We start from the raw sequence: 22,185 nt of genomic DNA on the forward strand, positions 1-22,185 counted from the left end.
TATCAGGAATGGATGTTGTACTTTGTCAAATACTTTTTTTCCATGTATTGATGATCATATGATCATATGGTTCTTCTCCTTTCTTTTAGTGATGTGATGTATCATGTTGATTGATTTGCAAATATTGAACCTACCTACAATCCACGAATAAGTCTTACTTGATTGTGGTGAATGATCTTTTTAATGTACTGTTGAATTCATCTTGCTAGTATTTTGTTGAGAATTTTTGCATCCATGTCCATCAGGAATATTGGCCTGTACATTTTTTTTAGTGGTGTCTTTATTTGGTTTTGGTATCATGGTAATGCTGGCCTCATGGAATGAATTTCGCAGTTTTTGTTCCTTTTTCATTTTTTGGAATAGTTTGAGAAGAATAGGTATTAAGTCTTCTTGAAATGTGTGGTAGAATTTGCCTGTGAAGCCATCTTTTTGTTTGTTGGGGTTTTTTTTATTACTGATTCAATTTCTTTGCTGATTGTTGGTCTGTTCAAATTTTCTGTTTCTTCCTGTTTCAGTTTTGGTAGTTTATGTTTCTAGGAGTTTATCCATTTCTTCCAGGTTGTCCAATTTGTTGGCATATAGTTTTTCATAATAATCTCTTATGATTGTGTTTCTGTGGTATTATTTCTTCTCTTTCATTTGTGATTTACTTGAATCCTTTCTTTTTTTTTCTTGATACATCTGTCTAGAGGTTTATGTATTTTGTTGATTTTTTCTTCAGAGAACCAGCTGCTTGTTTTCTTTGATCAACAGATCAAATTGTTCTTTTAGTTTCTATGTTGTTTATTTCTGCTCTAATCTTTATTATTTCCTTCCTTCTGCTGGTTTTAGGATATCTTTGTTGCTCTTTTTCTAGCCTCTTTAGGTTGTGTATTTGAGATTTTTCTTGCTTCTTGAGGTAGGTCTGTAATTCTGTATACTTCCTTATGACTGCTTTTACTGCATCTCAAAAGTTTTGGACCATTGTGTTTGGACCATTTTCTTTTATTTTTGCATTGATTTTCATGTTTTTAAAAATTTCTTCTTTTATTTCCTGTTTGACTTATTCATTCTTTAGTAGCATGTTGTTTAATCTCCATGTATTTGTGGTCTTTCTGGATTTTTTTTTCTTGTGAATGACTTCTAGTTTCATAGTGTTGTAGTAGAAAAGGTGCATGGTACAACTTCAGTCTTCTTGAATTTGTTGAGGCTTTTTTGTGTGGCTGTTATGTGATCTATTCTGGAGAATGTTCCATGCATACTTGAAAAGAATGTATATTCTGCTGTTTTAGGATGGAATGTTCTGAATATATCTGTTAAATCCATTTGGTCCACTGTGTCATTCAAAGCCATTGTTTCCTTGTTGATTTTCTGCTTAGATGATCTGTCCATTGATGTGAGTGGGGTGTTAAAGTCCCCTACTATTATTGTATTAATATCAATGAGTTTCTGTATGTTTATTATTATTATTATTATTTTTTAAGATTTTTATTTATTTGAGAGGGAGAGGCACAGCAAGAGAGAAAACATAAGCAGGGGGAGTGGGAGAGGGAGAAGTAGGCCCCCTGCTGAGTAGGGAGCCTGATGGGGGCTCCATTCCAGGACCCTGGGATCATGACCTGAGCTGAAAGCAGATGCTTAATGACTGAGGTGCCCCTCTTTATGTTTATTATTTATTGATGCATACATTTAGGTGCTTGCAAGTTGGGGGCATAAATTTTTACAATTGTTCATTCTTCTTGATGGATGGACCCCTTAATTATGATAGAAATGCAATAGATTTCTGTATATTGATTTTGTTTCCTGTGACATTGCTGAATTCTTGTATCAGTTCTAGCAATTTTTTGGTGGAGTATTTCAGGTTTTTTATAGAGAGTAGTATGTCTTCTACAAATAGTGAAAGTGACTTCTCCCTTGCCCATTTAGGTGCCCTTTATTTCTTTCTGTTGTCTGATTGCTGTGTTATGTTAAAGAATAGTGGTGAGAATGGACATCTCTGTCTTGTTCCTGACTGTAGAGGAAAAGCTCTCAGTTTTTCTGCATGAAGGGTGATATTAGCTGTGGGTCTTTCATATATGGCCTTTATTATGTTGAGGCCTGTTCTGTCTAAACTTACTTTGTTGAGGGTTTTTATCATGACATGGCTGTTGTACTTTGTGAAATGTTCTTTTTGCATCCATTGAGGGGATCATATGGTTCTTATCCTTTCTTTCATTGATGTGGTATATCATGTTGATTGATTTATGAATATTAAACTATGCTTGCAGCCCAGGAATAAGTCCCATTCAGTCTTTTTGTACTTGTTGAGGCCTGATTTATGACCTAGCAGCACCTTTAGGGTTTTACCTCAACCAAGCACACTGACCTTTAAAATTCCAGGCTTTAAGCCATGCTGGTTGTAAGAACTCAGGAAAATCAGCCCCTCTCATTTTCCCAGTCAATGACTTTGGGGAAGTGTTCTCCTTATGCATTCCCATTTGTTCCTCTCTCTTGCCTTTCTCCATGACCATGGCTCCCTCCCCTCCACATCACCTGTGATCCATTTCAGTTCCAAACCACATCTCTATACTTCCTGCCTTCTTCAGTGTGGCTTCCCCACCCCCCTTTAATTGTGGAATTTATTCTTTCAGTCTTCAGCTTGATTTCTGGGGTATTTAGAATGACTGGATTATTATCAAGTCATGTTTGAGGGATGAAATGAGCCTAGGGTCCTCCTACTATGCCACCATCTTAGCTCTTCACCTTAATGCAGCTATTAAAATAAATTAGTTATACTCAGTAAATTGCTAATTATAATTATTTTTATTTTTTTTTAAAGATTTTATTTATTTGTCAGAGAGAGAGAGCGCGAGAGTGAGAGCGAGCACAGGCAGACAGAGTGGCAGGCAGAGTCAGAGGGAGAAGCAGGCTCCCCGCTGAGCAAGGAGCCCGATGCGGGACTTGATCCCAGGATGCTGGGATCATGACCTGAGCCGAAGGCAGCTGCTTAACCAACTGAGCCACCCAGGCATCCCAATTATTTTTATTTTTTTATTTTAGTTGCTTATTTGAGACAGAGAGAGAGTATAAGTCAGGGGGAGGAGCAAATGGAGAGGAAGAAGCAGACTCCACTGAGCAGGGAGCCTGATGCAGGGCTCCATCCCAGAACCTTGAGATCATGACCTGTGCTGAAGGCAGATGGTGAACTGACTGAGCCACTGGGGCACCTCTAATTATATATTTTTATTTGATAGTTCTACAGGTGATTTTTATGTTTTTTAGTGGTGCATTTAAATTTTTCATATAAACACACATTCCTTATGTAACAATAAAATGCAATGCTATTACTTAAAAACTCACAAAATATAAAAATAAAAAGGCATAGAATGAATTTATGTTACTTACTGTATCTACATTATTATTTTCGATCCTTTTCATTTCCAGCCTTCACTCAAGTCTGCTGATACTCCTAATTTATCTCCAGACAGTGCCCGATAAACACTCTTATTTTCAAAGTTTGAGATTATTTAGAAGTTTGAATTTTACACACTTATCTAAGTACGTATATTTTATAACCATAAGTGGTTATGTAATCCTTAACCTTCGTGTTTTTCATAGTAAAATAACTCAGTGTGACTTAGCCAATTTTTAACAAACTCACTCTTACAATGTGATCAAACAAACTAAAATATCTAAGCAAGTGTGTAAAACAGAACTGAGCAGTGCTTTATCCTTCTTTAAAAAAAAAAAGGCATTGTGGTTTTTCCAGGCATATTATGTTGGTCAACTGACTTGATCAAATGTAAAATTATATTGTCCAGATTATTATATACTCACTTTGAACATATTGATAGTGAGCATTTTGGTAATTTTGTTCATTTGAGTTATACATTGAAAACTTACTCTGTGCCAAACACTGAATGTGGCAGTGAGGATATGAAGATAAAGCCACAGTTCTTTCCCTGAAGTTCACAGTTTAATGGAGAAAAACAAAGAATACTAACGAAACACAGTGTGATAAGTGCTGTAATGGCTAATGTAATGAGTTCTTTGTCATGTCATGATGTTAAGATTTCCCTCACTGCCTTATAATAGCTTTTGATTAGAAGAGTACATGATTGGATGTAGAATGTAAACAAATAGAGCAAAAAAACATGGGATAGGGTAGGTAAAGAACATTAATGAGAAGAATTATTCCCAGATTGATGAGTGAGTAAATATGAGCCCAAATAACCTACCTCACCAAAACAGGTCCACAGAATGAAATAGACAAAGAACTATTGGCCTAATGTGTAGATACTATTTTGGGAGTCAGGCACCCAGGGTTGATTTTAGCTGCTGTCCAGCCAAACAGTGATGCAGCCACCAAACACAATAAGCGGGTACATACTAAACATTGAGAAGATTGATAGACAAGCCAGAGAGGGGGAGAAAGTAAGTGAGCAGTCCAGAGAGGTGAGTGTAATAGGATTCCAATGGTAAAATAAATCAGTATTGATTTCAGACTCTCAAAAATAATTGCCTTACACTTATCTCATTAGTCAGCAGTACTTAGAAGGGGTGTGCTAAAACTTTCTATCTCCTCATTTTTCCAGGAAAGTAGGAGGGTCATCACTGGTCCTTTCATGGGATTGCTAGCTTAATGGATAAATAATATGCAGAAGAACTGGTGCCCAGATTACCCTCTTGGGCCTGCAGTCATGATTATTAAGGAGACAGGAATTTATTTTCTGGAATGTCTAGCTATTTAGTAATTTTACCCATTTTTTTGTACATCTAGTATTCTCTAGGGTGTCATGCCTCTCAGTTATAGTATTTGAGAGTAGAATCGTATATAATCATTAACTTTCTTTTTTTTAAAATGTTTTATTTATTTATTTGACAGAGAGAGATACAGTGAGAGAAGGAATGCAAATGGGGGAGTGGGAGAGGGAGGAGCAGGCTTCCCACCAAGCAGGGAGCCTGATGGATGCAGGGCTGGATCCCAGAACCCTGGGATCATGACCTGAGCCAAAGGCAGATGCTTAATGACTGAGCCACCCAGGCGCCCCCTTTCTGTTGCATTCCTGAGAGATGTAGCTCTCAAATTTGTAATGATGAGAAGTAAAATTCAAGAACCTTGGAGCAGCCAATTCCATTGTTGGAGCTTTACTTGTTAGGAAAACTTTTCTATTGTGAATTGAAACTGACTCCTGGTACTTTTACGTTGTTGATTCTAGTTCCACTCTAGGCAGCTAGAATCATTGCTTTCACTCTGCAATAGACAACCTTGCTTGCTTATTTTTCTTCCTTGCCAAAGAATAGTTTTAGACCAGGTACTACCATTGACCACACAAAGATCAGGTTATCAATCTGTACAATAAGAATAATCATAAGGATGGAGTAAAGATGAATGAGATAGTATCTAATGATCCCTCAAAGAAATTATGAATATGTTAGATGAAAGGAGCTTCACCAAAGCAGTTTAATATCATATGTGATTATTTAACATTTAGGTTGAATCTTGGCATTGAAGAATATTACTAACAAAGCAAGCATCCAGTGAGATTGCACAAACTTCTTACTCTTTTTTCTGCAGTTGCTTCTCAACTCATCACTTAACTGTCAAAATCATATTCTTTTACTCAGAATTCCTGGTTTTGTTCTCTAGGGCATAATTCAACTTGTTTATAATAAAATTAGACCCCTTTGTCACTTCAAAGTAGATGACTATAACATCAAATGAAAGTCAGGGTTTGCCAGAAACTGTTAACTCATCTCTAGATAATAATTATATATATATATATATTTTTTTAATTAATTAATTAATTTTCAGCATAACAGTATTCATTGTTTTTGCACCACACCCAGTGCTCCATGCAATCCGTGCCCTCTCTAATACCCACCACCTGGTTCCCCCAACCTCCCAACCCTCGCCGCTTCAAACCCCTCAGCTTGTTTTTCAGAGTCCATAGTCTCTCATGGTTCACCTCCCCTTCCAATTTCCCCCAACTCCCTTCTCCTCTCTAACTCCCCTTGTCCTCCATGCTATTTGTTGTGCTCCACAAATAAGTGAAACCATATGATAATTGACTCTCTCTGCTTGACTTATTTCACTCAGCATAATCTCTTCCAGTCCCAGTTTTTGTAGCAACATGGACGGGACTGGAAGAGATTAATAATATATTTTTTAACTTTTGGAAGCATGATGAAGATTTTTGTAGATAAGCTCATAAAGATACATTTTGATTCAAATTAAAACATCTGATTGCCTCCTCTATGTGTAGAAATTATATTGGTTAGATTGTCCTCAGCTTCAAGTAACAGAAACTGTCTCAAACTGTCTTTTTTTTTGGACCAGTCATTATCATTTTAATTTTCATGATAGCTTTCCCTTTTTAAAAATATTAAATATTTAGTAAATATTAAAAACAGACTCCTACACAAGCAGTGGGCCAAATAAATCACATGGCAAATAAAAATATGTCTCAAAGCAAAAGAAAAAGAAAACATAATACTCTAAAACCCATGGGATGCAGCAAAAGTAGATGTTTGAGTGAAATTTATGCTGTATAAATTTAATGCTAGTATTAAGAAATGCTAGTATTTAAATGCTAGTATTAAGATAAAAACAACTTTATGCCATAAGGAACTAGGAAAAGAAGAAAGGTAGCTGAAAAATTAGTAGAGGATGGAAATAACAAAGAAAAATCAGAAATAAATAAAATAGAAACCAGAGTAAACAATAACATAACATTGAAAGTAAGGACCAGTTTTTCCCAAAAATAAATTTGACAGTGCTTTAACTACATTAATGGAGGAAAAAAGACGACTCAAAAACCAAAATGAGAAATGGAAGCAAAAACAGTACAACAGATATAACAGAAATACATAGTGAGATGAGATTACTATAAACATTTATATACTAACAAATCAGATCACTTAGAAAAAAAAAAGATAATTCCTAAAAAGGCACAAGTTACCGGGATTCAGTCATAAATCTTGAATCTAAGATATGGGAAATTATCTTTGACCAATAACAAGAATGAAAGCTGACTTAGGACTCAAAAATCTCCCAGCACAAAAAGCCCAAGACTACATGGTTTCATTGGAGAATTCTAGCAGACATTTCAAAAAATAATTAATTACAATCTTTATCAAAATTTTACAAATAGTAGAATAGAGGGAATACACTCAAAAGCATTCTATGAGGGCAGTATTACCCTGACACCTAAGTAGGATAAAAATAACACAAGTACAAAAAAATCTACTTTGTCAGACATAACCTTTGCTGCTCCAGTTTTTTTTGACACCCATTTGCATGATAAATGTTTCTAAATCTAAATGAGTCTTTTGTAGGCAGCATATAGATGGGCCTTGTTTTTAAATTCATTCTGACACCCTCTGTCTTTTGATTGGAATGTTAAGTCCATTTACATTCAAAGGTATGTATCTATTGCCATTTTATTACTTGTTTTATCTTTGTTTCTGGAGATTTTCTCTGATCCCTCTTTTTGTCTTTTATGGTTTGCTGATTTTCTTTGGTGATATATTTGGATTTCTTTCTCTGGATTTCTTTGTGTATTTATTTGTGGTTTTTGCTTCATGGTTACCATTAAGTTTGTATATAATCTCTTCTGTATATAGCACTCTGTGTTAAGTTGATGGTCATTTAAGTTTGAACCCATTCTTTACTCCTCCTCACATTTTAGGTATATGTTGTTATATTTTTTATCCTTTATTTTGTGAGTTCCTTGACTGATTTTTTTAAAGAAATACTCATTTTCACTACCTTTGTGTTTCCTACCTTTATACCGTTAGTTTTGTTCTTTCCTTTACACTCAAAGAATCACCTTTAATATTTCCTGCAGGGCTGTATTAGTAGTCATGACTGTCTTAAGTTTTTGTTTGTCTGAGAAACTCTTTATCTCTCTTTCTGTTCTGAATGATAGCCTTGCTGGATAGAGTATTCTTCACTGCAGATTTTTCCCACTCAGCACTTCGACTATATCATGCCACTTCTTTTTTTTTAAATTTTATTTATTTATTTGACAGATAGAGATCACCAGTAGGTAGAGAGGCAGGTAGAGAGAGAGGAGGAAGTAGGCTCCCTGCTGAGCAGAGAGCCCGATGCGGGGCTCGATCCCAGAACCCTGAGATCACAACCTGAGCCGAAGGCAGAGGCTTAACCCACTGAGCCACCCAGGTGCCCTTATCATGCCACTTCTTTCTGATTTGGAAATTTTCTGCTGAGAAATCCCTTGCTAACCTTATGGATTTTCTTTTGTAACTCACTGTCTTCTTTTATCTTCCCCTTTTAATTTTTTTCTTTATTACTATATTTTGCTTATTCCTTACAATATGTCTTGGTGTGTATCTCCTTTTGTTGATTATGATGGGAGGTCTTTGTGCCTCCTGGATCTGGGTATGTTACCTTCCCCAGATGAGGGAAGTTTTGAGCTATTGTTTCTTCAAATAAATTTTCTGTACCCCTTTCTCTTTCTTCAAGGACTTCTGAAATATGAATGTTGTTATGTTTCTTGGAGCACTGAGTTCCCAGTCTATTTTCATGTTGTATAATTGCTTTTTCTCTCTTGTTCAGCCTGATTACTTTCCATTATTCTATCTCCTAGGTTACTAATTTCTTCCTCTGTTTCTTGCACCCTGCTGTTCATTCCATCAAGTGTGTTTCTCATCTTCTTTATTTTTATAATTTAAATTCAGTTAATTTTATAGAATGTATTATTAGTTTCAGAGGTAGAATTCAGTGATTGATCAGTCTTATGTAACATCTAGTGTTCATTGCATCACATGCCCTCTTCAGTGTTCATCATCCAGTTACCCCATCTTCCTATTTCCTCCTCTCCAGTAGTAACCCTCAGTGTTTCCTATGATTAAGAGTCTCTTACAGTTTGTCTAGTGTGTGTTTCTCATCTTGTTTATTGAACCCTTTATCTCTGCCATGTTATTTCTTTTTTAAAAGATTTTATTTATTTATTTTAGAGTGAGAGTGAGAGAGACAGAGAGCACTAGAGAGTATGAGTGGGGTGGGGAGGGGCAGAGGGAGAGGGAGAAGCAGATTCCCTGCTGAGCAAGGAGCCCATCACAGCAGTCAGTCCCAGGACCCTGGCATCGGGACCTGAGCTGAAGGCAGATGCCCAACCCACTGAGCCACCTAGACACCACTGCCATGTTATTTTTTATCTCTGTGTTAAGGGTCTCACTCATGTCTTCCTCTCTTTTCTCAAGTCCAGTGAGTATCCTGAAGATTGCTAATTTAAATTCTCTATCAGACATATTACTTATATCTGCTTCATTTAGATCACTGGCCATGGCCTTGTCCTGTTCTTTCGTTTGGGATAAATTTCTCTTCTCATTTTGTTTAGGTTTTGGTACCCTTTTCTCTGTGTTAGGAAAGTCAGCTGTATCTCCTGTTCTTGGAGGGTAATAGCCTTATGAAGAAGAGGTCCTGTATTGCCCTGCTGTGTAGTGTCCCCTGTCCCCCAGGGCCTGGCAGTTTTGTTAGTGTCTCCTATGGGTGCTGTGTTTGCTGTGCTGTTTTGTCTTGGTTGCTTTATCCTTCAGGCCAGTCATCTGCAGAGTCCCTCTTTGCCTGTTATGGGAAATGTCTGGGCTCTGGCCCGAATGTAGCACATTTTAACTAGGTGTGCTCTGGTCTGTTTGTGAAATGAGAGGTCACCTGGCTCTGCAAAACTCCTATGTTGGGAGATGCAGCATGAGGAGAAATTTGGCTGGTCTTCTCGGGGATGGGGCCTACTGTGCTGGGACTGAGGCAAGCATGACCACGAGGGGGGATTGCATGGGACTGTAGAGGGGGAGCAGGGCTCTGTAAAAGCAAGTTAGGTAGCAAGTATCAGTACTGTGCTGGTTCCCACAGGTGACCCTGTGCTTATGCTGAGGGGAAAGGTACAGGAAAATTATGCCTGACAGTCCCTTTTTTTCCTGGAGAAGTCTATCTCTGAACATTCTCTTGGATGGGCTCTTAGATAAGTGAATAACCTCCCCACTATGTGCCCTAGGCACTCTTCAGATCACCGTTTTCATACTGTATCTACAGGTTGTTTGCCTGCCTTTTTTTCCAGAGCAGTACACTGCCTCTGGGCTCTATCCCAGACAAGACCACTGACCTTTAACGCTCTAGGCTTCAAGCCCTGCTGGTTGCAACAAACCACAAAATTTGGCCTCACTATCCAAGCCAATTGCTATGGGGATTCATTTTTCCCCACCAGCTCCCCTGTGTGCTAGTCAGCCTTTCACCAGAAGAAATCATTTTAATATACGGTGTACAAATATGAGTCATTATATGTATTTTTAATCATTTTGTTTATGGAGTAACCACCACTGGGTGCATTTTAGAGTTTAGAATAGTATAAAATGGCTCCCCACTTTCCAGCTTCTACTCACAAAGTGCCAATAAGTTACTATTTACCCACTATCAAAGTAATTAACAGGGTACAAGCTAAACAGCTGAATACACTACTTTGAAAAATTATAGTACAGACAGTTGGTAGATATGTTTTTATTTCATATGAATGTAAGTTGACATATAGAATTGACTTTTCCCACTTTCTTCTGAATAAAATTCCAAAATGATGTTATCCTCCGACAATTCTCAAAAATTTGCAAAATATTACTTAGAAAAATTAAGGCAGAGAATAGCTTTCATGAGAGGATTTAGATAGTTTTACATTATAGTGGAAGTATTTCTGTTGCTAACATTTTCAAATTTAAAATAGAACTATTTCCTTATAAAATCTCTTCTATTGTCACAATGAATTTCTTGAGTGTTAAGGCAGTTCTTTTGCTATCAGATAAACATTTATAAGGATATCTACCAAATGAGATTTAAAGTAAGAATTGAGATGTATCTAGCAATTTCTATATTTGATGTAATTTGTTTTAGAAATTCCTAAAAAGGTAAAATGCATAAAAATATATTAGTTGATTAGAAAATGTTGAATTATAACAGCACACAGATTAGCAACTAGTGCAAATCCTATCACAAGGATTAGGACAAATGTATCATCACTCATTTCTATCCTGGGCTTATCATCTTTCTCTTCACCAGTGCTGCTTCCTGCCTTTCCTCCACCACCTTTTCCAGGCCTTGGATGTTGCTTATGTGTTGAGAAAAGAACGCTGGGGCTATATGGTCCCCAGAGCTCTTGTGTCCCAGCAGAATTCTGATATTGGCGTCCTGCACAGACCTTGAAGCGATAATGTGCATTTGCCACAAAGTTGGAAAAGGAGAATGAAGTGTTTGGTCCTTTATATATCTAAAGAAAAATGAGACAAAATGAAAATTATATTGTCATACCAAATAAAAAATATGGTATTGTTTTTGACAATAACTTATGAATTAACTCATTCACCTCATAAATATATTCAAAGCAAAACTAAAAGCTCATGCTTACAGTCTTTAATATCATGAGAACCCAGTACTGTTCAGGTAATTTTGTCCAGTGTAAGAAATAACAAAAGACTTATACTTGATTGTTAAACTTTAATTGCATTTTGTTTGGAATGAGTTGTGGACATAGGTGAAACCTAGAAATATTAAATCATTTAATAGTAATATGTTAATTGAATGAATAAGCAAGTATGTCCCAAAATAGTATGTACATAAAGCTTTAGGGAGGAGGTTGTACTTTTGGATAAGAGTTCATTGCTTTAAACATTCTGAAAGGATATCTTAGTCCTCAGCAAAAGCTCAGTTCCCAGTAGAATATAAAATTTTAAAATTTTAAGGACTAAATTTACAAGAATTTACCAGGTCAGTTCCTTTTTGACTGATGAGTTGTAGATTATAAACAATGGGATCTCCTTTTATTGGCTCCAAAGACTCCCATTTGATCTCACAAATATTGCTGTTCACGTGTTGCTGTAATTTAGGTGCTAGAAAAAGAGAATTTCAGTTTAGAGGGTTTTATTTTTCCTAGATGATCTTGAATATGTTGAATTTTGATATAGTTTTCCATGATGATTAAAAGGCAGTCCATGCAGTCTTAATCTAAGAAATATATAGTTACAGTTCGCATTATAAAGCCTTTTGCAATACCATCAGGCATCTGAATAATTGTAATAAAAACTTTAAGAACTTAAAACTGTCAATAATTCATGTTTGTTTGTTAGTAAGAACTTATTAAAAGTTTTATTACTATTGTTTAATCCCTACTGGTATCTTTTGCATTGTATTTATATGGTGCATGATACATTTAGAAACATTTCACATACATTAACAGTTTTTTGAAAGATTTTATTAGTTTATTAGAGAGAAAGAGCAGGGAGGAGGGGCAGAGGGAAAGGGGAGAGAATCCTAAGCAGACTCTGGGGTGGGCATGGAGCCTGATGTGGGGCTCAATCACATGACCCTGAGATCATGACCTGAGCTGAAAGCAAGAGTCTGATGCTCAACTGACTGCACCACTCAGGTGCCCCACATGTGTTAATAATTTTATTTTAGGATCACAGAAGCTGTATGAGGAAAGGAAGGAGGTCAGGATCTTTATTTATGTTATTAGTCTCTCTACATTTCAGGAAAATGGGTCTTAAATATGTAAGAAGAAAGCAAGTCATTATTGTGGTCTAAGTCATGTTTATTTTATTTTTTTTCTAAGTCATGTTTAATTCCAGTATGTTACAGTTAGCTTTTCAATGAGAACAAACTACTTCATAATCGTGATTGGACTTGTGTAGAAAGATTGGAATAACTGAATTTCACAAGAAGGAATAATTGCTCAAAGCTTGAGCTTTCATGACTGTGAAGTTACCTTGTTATGTATTATAGAAAGCAGTTTATTTCACTGTTCAAATAGGGAGATTAAATTCAGAGTTTCCGAAATTAACAAATATGAAGTTACAAATTTGTACTAAATATGTGCGAATATGTGCTATATACTAAGTATATTTTTTAGCTTTAATCAGTTTAATTATATGTATCAGCTGATTTTTTTGTGTGTTTTAATCCAAGTAAGATGTAGCAAGGAATGAATATCATGACAAAATAAAAGGAGGACTATGATGGGGACCAGGAGCCTACCATTCCAATTTTGGCTCTGTTACTGTTTCACATTGTTCTTTAGTTAGGTTACTTATCATTCAGGGAATTCTATCTCTTAAAAAAATGGCTGTGGTGCTAAAGTGATTGGCTGGATTAGTTGATTCCAAAGACATTTTAAAAATATTGCGATATTTGGGGGCAGAGTAGTAGGATCCTAGGCTTGTCACATCCCACTAACACTATTGGATAGCTATCAAATAACCCTAAATAGCCCAGAAATCCACCCAAAGACTGACATAACAAACTACACAACTAAAGGAGAGAAGAGACCACACTGAAGAAGGTAGGAAATGTGGAGACATGATTTAGGGGAGAAATGGATCTTGGCTGCTGTGGAGGGGAGGTTGCCTTGTTATGGAGAAGAGTTAGAGAGAAAGGGGCACACAGGGGAATGCACAAGGAGAATGTTCCCCATAACCGTTGAGATGGGAAATAAGAGGGGCTGAATTTCATGAGTTCTTGCAACCAGTGAGTCTGAAAGCCTGGAGTTTTAAAGGTCAGTGGGCTTGGCTGGGGTAGAGCTCTGCTCTTAGAGAGAATGTAGGCAAACAACCCAGAGGCATGCAGTGAGGAGACAGGGATTTGAAGAATGTGTGGGGCACATGAAGGGGAGATTATTCACTCTTCTTGGAGTGCTTCTTAGAGGGGCAGTGTTTTTGAAGATACCTCTTGGTGAACAAAGCAGCTGGCAGGCACCATTTCCCTCCCTGGCCACTCAGCATAAACACACAGTCACCTCTACTGGCTGGCTAATTTGCTTACACCAAGTCCCACACCCCTGTGTTCTGGCAGTTCTGCCCATCTCAGTCAAGTTTGTTTCAGTCCCAGTGCAGCAGCTCTCTCCCCCTAGAAGACCAGCACAAACCTCTGCCCAGAACATGTCTCCCAATGAGAGATTTCTGCAAGGCCTCAGTTCTAGTGGAAGTTAGTATCAAGTCTCATTTCACAAGAAGATCAGAGCACACTTAGCACTCTCCACATTCAGGTCAGAGCCCAAACACTGCCCAGACAAGGCAAGGAGAACCTCTGCAGATGACTGGCCCAAAGGATAGAGGAGACAAAACAGAACAGCAGAGCACACACAGCACATGCCAGATACACTTCCTGAATTGCCAGGTCCTGGACACCACATGACCTCTTCCTCATAAAGTGGTTACTTTCAGGAGCAGGAAACATAAGTGACTTTTCTAATACAGAGTAGAAGGAGGAGACTTGGGCAAAATGCCATTACAGAGGAATTTATCAAGTGAAAGAACAAGATAAGGCCATAGCAAGAGATCTAAGGGAAACATAAAATTAAAAGCAGAAGACAAAGAAGTCCTTAACTTATAAGGGAAGACCCGTAAGGCTAGCTGGGGATTTCTCAACAGAAACTTGGCAAGTGAGAATAGAGTGGCATGGTATATTCAAAGTACCGAATGGGAAAAATCTGCAGGCAGGAATACTCTATCCATCAAGGCTGTCATTCAGAATAGGAGACATAAAGAGTTTCCCAGACAAATAAAACTAAAGGAGTTCATGACCACTAATCAGTCCTACAAGAAATATTATTTTCCACTCAGTGAGTGGAAAGACCAAAAGTTACAAAGATAGGAAAGGATCAGAGGAAATCTCCAGAAACAACAACAAAACAAATAATAAAATGGCAATACATACATATCTATTAAAAATTGCTTTGAGTGTGAATGGACTAAATGCTCCAATCAAAAGACATCAAGTGTGAGAATGGATAAAAAACACAAGATCCATTGATACGCTGCCTATAAGAGACTCATTTTATTTTAAGTTTTTTTAACATTTTTTTTAAGTTTTTATTTATTTGACAGAGATCACAAGTAGGCAGAGAGGCAGGCAGAGAGAGAGGGGAAAGCAGGCTCCCTGCTGAGTGGAGAGCCTGATGTGGGGCTCGATCCCAGGACCCTGAGATCATGACCTGAGCTGAAGGCAGAAGCTTAACCCACTGAGCCACCCAGGCGTCCTTTTTAAGTTTTTAAAAAGATTTTACTTGTCTATTAGAATGAGCATGAACAGGGGGGAAGGGCTGAGGGAGAGGGAGAAACAGGCTCCCCACTGAGCAGAGAACACAACATAGGGCTCAATTCCAGGACCCTGAGCAGAAGGCAGATGCTTAACCAACTGAGTCACCCATGCATCCTAAGAGACTCATTTTAGGCATAAACACACCTGCAGATTGAAAGCGAGGGAATGGAGAAACATTTATTGTACAGATGTATGTCAAAGTAAAGCCAGAGTTGCAATAATTATATTGGACAAACTAGATGTTAAAACAAAGACTGTAAGAAGTGATAAAGAAGGGCAGTATATCATAATAAAGGGGACAAGCCAACAGAAGATCTAATAATAGAAAATATTTATGCCCCTCAACATGGGATTACCCCAATATACAAACCAATAACAAACATAAAGTAACTAATTGATAATAATAGAGTCATACTAAGGGACTTTAACATCCCACATACATCAATGGGCAGATCATCTAAGCAGAAAATGAATAAGGAAACAATGGCTTTGAATGACACACAGGACCTGACAGTATTAACAGATAAATTTAGAACATTCCACCCTAAAGCAGCAGAACACACTTTCTTTTCAAGTGCATACGGGACATTAGCCAGAATAGATTAGATACTAGGTCACAAATCAGGCCTCAACAAGTGCAAAAAGATTGAGATCATACTATGCATTTTTTTTTTCTGACCAAATCGCTAAGAAATTTTAAGTCAACCACAAGAAAAACATCTGGAAAGATCACAGATACATAGAGGTTAAACAAAGGGCCAAACAGGAATTCAGAGAAGAAATAATACATGGAAACAAATGAAAATGAAAACACAAGTGGTCTTAAACCTTTGGGATGCAGCAAAAGTGATGATTAGAGGGAAGTATATAGCAATAAGGCCTACTTCAAGAAGCAAATAAACAACCTAATCTTACATCTAAAGGAACCAGAAAGTCTAAAAGCCAGCAGAAGGAAGGAAATAATAAAGATCAGAGCAAAAATAAATGATATAGAACCTAAAAAACAACACTACAGAAATACAACTCTAAGACAAGATTATGAAAAACTATATTCCAGCACATTGGACAACCTGGATGAAATGGGTAAATGCCTAGAAACATAAACTACCAAGACCAAAACAGGAAGAAATAGAGTACTTGACCAGACTGATAACCAGCCATAAAATTGAATTTGTAATAAAAAAAACTCCCCAAAAACAAAGATTCAGACAAGATGACCTCACAGGTGAATTCTATCAAACATTTAGGGAAGAGTTAAATACACCTCCTTCTTAAACTATTCTAAAAAAAGCAGAAAAGGAATGAAAACTTCCAAACTCATTCTTTGAAGCCAGCAGTACCCTGATACCAAAGCCAGAGAAAGACTCCACTAAAAAAGAGAACTAATGGCCAACATCCCTGATGAACACAGATGCAAAAAGTGCTCAAAAAAAAAAAAAAACTAGGAAACTGAGTCCAAGTACACGTTAAAATAATCATTTAGCACAATCAAGTGGGATTTATTCCTGGGTTCCAAGTGTGGTTCAGTATTCCCAAATCAATCACTGTGATACACCACATAACTCAAAGAAAGGATAAGAGCCATATAATTATTTCAATGGATGTATAAAAAGCATTTGACAAAATACATCTCTTTGTGATAAAAGCCCTGAATAAAGTAGATTTAGAGGGAACATATCTCAACATAATAAAGACTATATATGAAAAATCCAGGGATAATCTTCTCTTCACTGGGGAAGAACTGAGAGCTTTTCCTCTATTTTCAGGAACAAGACAGGAATGTCCACTCTCACCACTGTTATTTAACATAGTACTGAAAGTCCCAGCCTCAGCAGTCAGAAAACAAAAAGAAATAAAATTCATCAAAATCAACAAGGAAAAAGTCAAACTCTTACTCTTTTCAGATGATATGATACTTTATATGTAAAATCGAGAAGAATCCACCAAAAAAATTGCTAGAACTGATTCAGTTACAGGATACAAAATCAATGTATAGAAATCTGTTGCATTTCTATACACCAATAATGAAGCAGGAGAAAGAAATTAAGGAATCCATTCCATTTGTAATTACACTAAAAACTGTCAGATACCTAGGAATAAAGAGATGAAAGGGGAACCCTCTTACACTGTTGGTGGGAATGCAAGTTGGTGTAGCCTCTTTGGAGAACAGTGTGGAGATTCCTCAAGAAATTAAAAGTAGAGCTTCCCTATGACCCTGCAATTGCACTACTGGGTATTTACCCCAAAGATACAGATGTAGTGAAAAGAAGGGCCATCTGTACCCCAATGTTTATAGCAGCAATGGCCACGGTTGCCAAACTGTGGAAAGAACCAAGATGACCTTCAACGGACGAATGGATAAGGAAGATGTGGTCCATATACACTATGGAGTATTATGCTTCCATCAGAAAGGAAGAATACCCAACTTTTGTAGCAACATGGACAGGACTGGAAGAGATTATGCTGAGTGAAATAAGTCAAGCAGAGAGAGTCAATTATCATATGGTTTCACTTATTTGTGGAGCATAACAAATAGCATGGAGGACATGGGGAGTTAGGAGAAGGCAGCTGGGGGGAATTGGAAAGGGAGGTGAACAATGAGAGACTATGGACTCTGAAAAACAATCTGAAGGGTTTGAAGAGGTGTGGGGGTGGGAGGTTGGGGGAACCAGGTGGTGGGTATTGGAGAGGGCACGGATTGCATGGAGCACTGAATGTGGTACAAAAACAATGAATACTGTTATGCTGAAAATAAATAAAATAAATAAAAAAATAATACATATTTAAACATTAAAGTAAGTCTAGGCACACACACACAAAATAAGCTATTCAGACTTAAAGATAAAAAGCTCCTGCACAGTAAAAGAAACAACAAAACCAAAAGGCAACTTACTGAATGGGAGACAGTATCTGCAAAAGACATATTCAATAAAAGGTTAATATCCAAAATATATAAATGTCTTATGAAACTCAACATATAAAAATGAATAATTAAAAGTGTACAGAAATGAGTAGACATTTTTCCAAAGAAGACATACAGATGGCCAACAGGCATATGAAAAGTTGCTCAACATCACTGATTATCAGGGAAATTCAAGTCAAAACTACAATGAGATACCACACCACATATGACAGAATGGGTAAGATCAACGACACAAGAAACAACTGGTCAAATTGTCTAAAATTAAAACAAGAAACAATAGGTGTTGGTGGGGATATGAAGAAAGGAGAACCCTCTTACATGTTGGTGGGCATGGAAACTGGTGCAACTACTCCAGGGAACAGTTTGGAGGTTCCTCAAAAAGTTAAAAAGTAGAGCCACCCTACAATCTAGCAATTTTACTAGTAGGTATTTACCCAAAGGACATGAAAATACAGATATGAAGGGGGTATGTGCAACCCACTGTTTATAGCAGTATTATCAACAATAGTCAAACTGTGGAGAGAGCCCAAATGTCCATTGACTGATAAATGGATAAATAAGAAGTGGTATATTATACAATGGAATATTCTGCCATCAAAAAATGAAATCTTGGGGCACTTGGGTGGCTCAGTGGGTTAAAGCCTCTGCCTTCGGCTTGGGTCATGATCTCAGGGTCCTGGGATCGAGCCCCACATTGGGCTCTCTGCTTGGCAGGGAGCCTGCTTCTCTCTCTCTCTCTGCCTGCCTCTCTGCCTACTTGTGATCTCTCTGTCAAATAAATAAATAAAATATTAAAAAAATGATATCTTGTCATTTGCTATGATGTACATGGAGCTAAAGTATATTATGCTTAGTGAAATAAGACAATCAGAGAAAGACAAATACCATGTGATCTCACTCATTTAGAATTGAAGACACAAAACATGAACATATGGGAAGGGGGAAAGAAAAAAGAGAGAGAAACAAACTGTAAGTGACCCTTAATTTTAGAGAACAAACTTAGGGTGGATGGAAGAATGTGGGTGGAGGATGGGCTAGATGGGTGATGGATATTAAAGATGTCATTTGTGATGAACGTTGTATGTAAGTAACGATTCACTGAACTCTACTCCAGAAACCAATATTGTACTGTATGTTAACTAACAAAATTTAAATAAAGTGAAAAAAAACTGCATTATGATCCAGTATTTTCAGTAGTAGGTATTTACTTGTGGAATATGAAAATACTAACTCAAAGGGATGCATACACCCTGATGTGAATTGCAGCATTATCTACAATAGCCTAATCATGGAAACAACCTAAATGTCCATTAATTGATGAATGGATAAAGCAGCAGTATTATTTACAGTGGAATATTATTCAGCTACAAGAAGAACAAAATCTTGCCATTTGCAAGGATGTGGATGGAGCTAGAGAGTATTATGCCAAGTGAAATAAGTCAGTCAGAGAAAGGCAAATACCATATTTTACTCATATGTGGAATTTAAGAAACAAAACAAATGAGCAAAGGAAAAGAAGAGTGAGACTTAAATGAAGAAACAGACTCTTAACCACAGAGAACAAACTGATGGTTACCAGAGGGGAGGTGAGTGGGGTGATGAATTAAATAGGCCATGGGGATTAAGGAGTGTACTTGTGATGGGTACTGGGTATTTCACTATATTGTACACCGGAAACTAATAGTATACTGTACATTAACTTTTGAGTTTAAATAAAAACTTTTTAAAAGGTAAAACATTAAAATTTTCAGTCTTATTAAATTCTAAATTGAACTTTGAATGCATAATTAAATACTGGAGTCTTTTGCTATTTAACATTTAAAATAGACTGTACTGGAGATTTTTATATATGAGCTATTAGAGCTCCTATTAATGCAATCTTCATTGTCAGGCTTATAATACTTACCTTTAAGTGTGGGTGGTGGAGTTCTGGTTGTAGTGAAAGTATAGATACCAGACAGTGGTCCCTCGCCAGCTTCATTACATGCTTGGATTTTAAATTTGTATTCTGTATACTCACTCAGTCTGTGCACTTTGTGAGTCTGACAAGGTCCATGGTAAATGATAGAAAATCTGGGAGTGGGAATCAAGATGGGAGAAGCTATATTATTAATCAAAGGTCATCTAGGTACAAGTAATTCTACATAGCTGACTTGAAACTGGGTTGTCAGTAAAGCCTAAATAAATCAACTTGAAGCCTGGTGGGTGCAAGACAAAAGGAAAAAAATCAATTTGTAAATATTATAATGGCAAGGTGCTGTCTTTCATATTCCTTTGGAAACTTCTATTCCTTGGTATTAATGTGTATTATATAAAGGAAGAAGTGTTTTGGGAGAGCAAAAATAGCTAAATTACCAGTAGGAATACCCAACTTTTGTAGCAACATGGACAGGACTGAAGAGATTATGCTGAGTGAAATAAGTCAAGCAGAGAGAGTCAATTATCATATGGTTTCACTTATTTGTGGAGCATAACAAATAGCATGGAGGACAAGGGGAGATGGAGAGGAGAAGGGAGTTGAGGGAAATTGGAAAGGGAGGTGAACCATGAGAGACTATGGACTCTGAAAAACAATCTGAGGGTTTTGAAGGGGCAGGGGATGGGAGGTTGGGGGAACCAGGTGGTGGGTATTAGAGAGGGCACGGATTGCATGGAGCACTGGGTGTGGTGCAAAAAACAATGAATACTGTTACTTTGAAAAGAAATAAAAAATTTAAAAAAGAAAGAAAGAAAGAAAAAAAATAACATCCCCTACTATTATTATATTATTATAAAAAGAAGAAAGTATATCTAACATGATAATGTACTGCTTTCACATCTATCAGTTCATTGAAACCACTTTGGATTATATGTTTAAGAGGAAATTTTAAAACATTTTTATTAGAATCATGTAAAGCTGTACAAATAGCTTACTTTCCAGATCGATCTCCTATTAACAAATTGTAGCTTATAAGGTTGGAATGTAATCCTTTGCTTGAAGAGTTACCCCATTTCAATTTGAGGCTCTGGTGTCTATAGACCACACAATCAAGATGAGGAGGATCAAGGGGTAGTGGCTTGGTTTTGGTTCTTATTGATTGGCTAAAAGGGCTTAGTCCATAATGATTGATAGCTTGAATTCTGATTCTAGTGATAAACAAAACAAAACAAAACAAAACAAAAACAAATTAAACTATTAATTTGGATTTAGAAAGGAAAATAAATTTCTACATTTAAACTATGCCCTTAGTCATCCTGTGAAAGAATATTGACCATCATATTATAATGATTAGTATAGACAAATTTTTGAGGCCAAAATCTTGAATTTGCATAATCAGTATTGATGATCTTTGATGAGGAGGAACTGGCTTTTAGTAATGCCCAAATATTTCTAAAATAGTAAAATTCTCTTTCAAAAAATGTGTAGAGTATATAAAACAGAGAAATGTAGATTTAGTAATGTCAATTTTTTTCTAAAACAATTTTTTTCTAAAACTCTCTTTCAAAAATGTGTAGATTATATAAAACAAAGAAGTGTAGATTTGTTCAAAATTCTGAAAAAACTTCATCTACCCAAAGTAAGATATAAGCAACTTACTTGTATGTGGTATCAGGCTGTAGATTTTTCAGAATACACTCTGTCACTCTTTCAATAGACAAAATTTTTCTGTCTCCATATTCAATGTTATATCCAGTGATTGGAGAGCCATGACAATCTGGTTCCTCCCATTGAATAGCAATGCAAGATGATGCCAATTTGGCAGGAACTTTGTTTTCAACTTCATGTAGCATTGGTACTACTGCTGGCACAGTTGCTGGTGTGGTTACTATGCCAGTTTCTCCAAATGGTCCAACTCCAACTACATTTGCAGCCTGAGAAAGTATGTTGTGTTAGAGCTTCATTATTTTGTTTTGTGCATAAACCATTTTGTTGTTTAAAAAAAAAAAAGACAAGGGACACCTGGGTGGCTCAGTGGGTTAAGTCTCTGTCCTCAGCTCAGGTCATGATCTCAGGGTCCTGGGATTGAGCCCTACATTGGGCTCTGCTCAGCAGGGAGCCTGCTTCCCGCTCTCTCTGCCTGCCTCTCTGCCTATTTGTGATCTCTCTCTCTCTCTGTGTCAAATAAAGAAATAAAATCTTTAAAAAAATAAAAACAAGACAAACATTTTAACCTCAAATTCTAAGAAAGATTTAAAAAAATTCAGATAGAATTGTTTTATAACA

General features: G+C 36.7%; 1 protein-coding gene across 1 annotated transcript in view; it reads right to left on the bottom strand.

The window, feature by feature from the left end:
• Nucleotides 1-10,796: 10,796 nt before the first annotated feature.
• LOC116856923 (fibronectin type III domain containing protein 3C1-like) overlaps nt 10,797-22,185 on the bottom strand; it is a 51,550-nt gene continuing 40,161 nt past the window's right edge. Inside the window, exons 23-27 of the mRNA XM_032840643.1 lie at nt 21,559-21,833; nt 20,895-21,107; nt 19,888-20,054; nt 11,729-11,853; nt 10,797-11,234 (exon numbers count right to left, since the gene is read on the bottom strand). Of these exons, the coding sequence (XP_032696534.1) occupies nt 10,896-11,234; nt 11,729-11,853; nt 19,888-20,054; nt 20,895-21,107; nt 21,559-21,833 (1,119 nt within the window). The 3' untranslated portion in view covers nt 10,797-10,895. The remainder of the gene's footprint in view (nt 11,235-11,728; nt 11,854-19,887; nt 20,055-20,894; nt 21,108-21,558; nt 21,834-22,185) is intronic.

The sequence above is a fragment of the Lontra canadensis genome, unplaced genomic scaffold (assembly GCF_010015895.1).
Source record: "Lontra canadensis isolate GAN:19392208 unplaced genomic scaffold, GSC_riverotter_1.0 scaffold114, whole genome shotgun sequence".
Taxonomy (NCBI): domain Eukaryota; kingdom Metazoa; phylum Chordata; class Mammalia; order Carnivora; family Mustelidae; genus Lontra; species Lontra canadensis.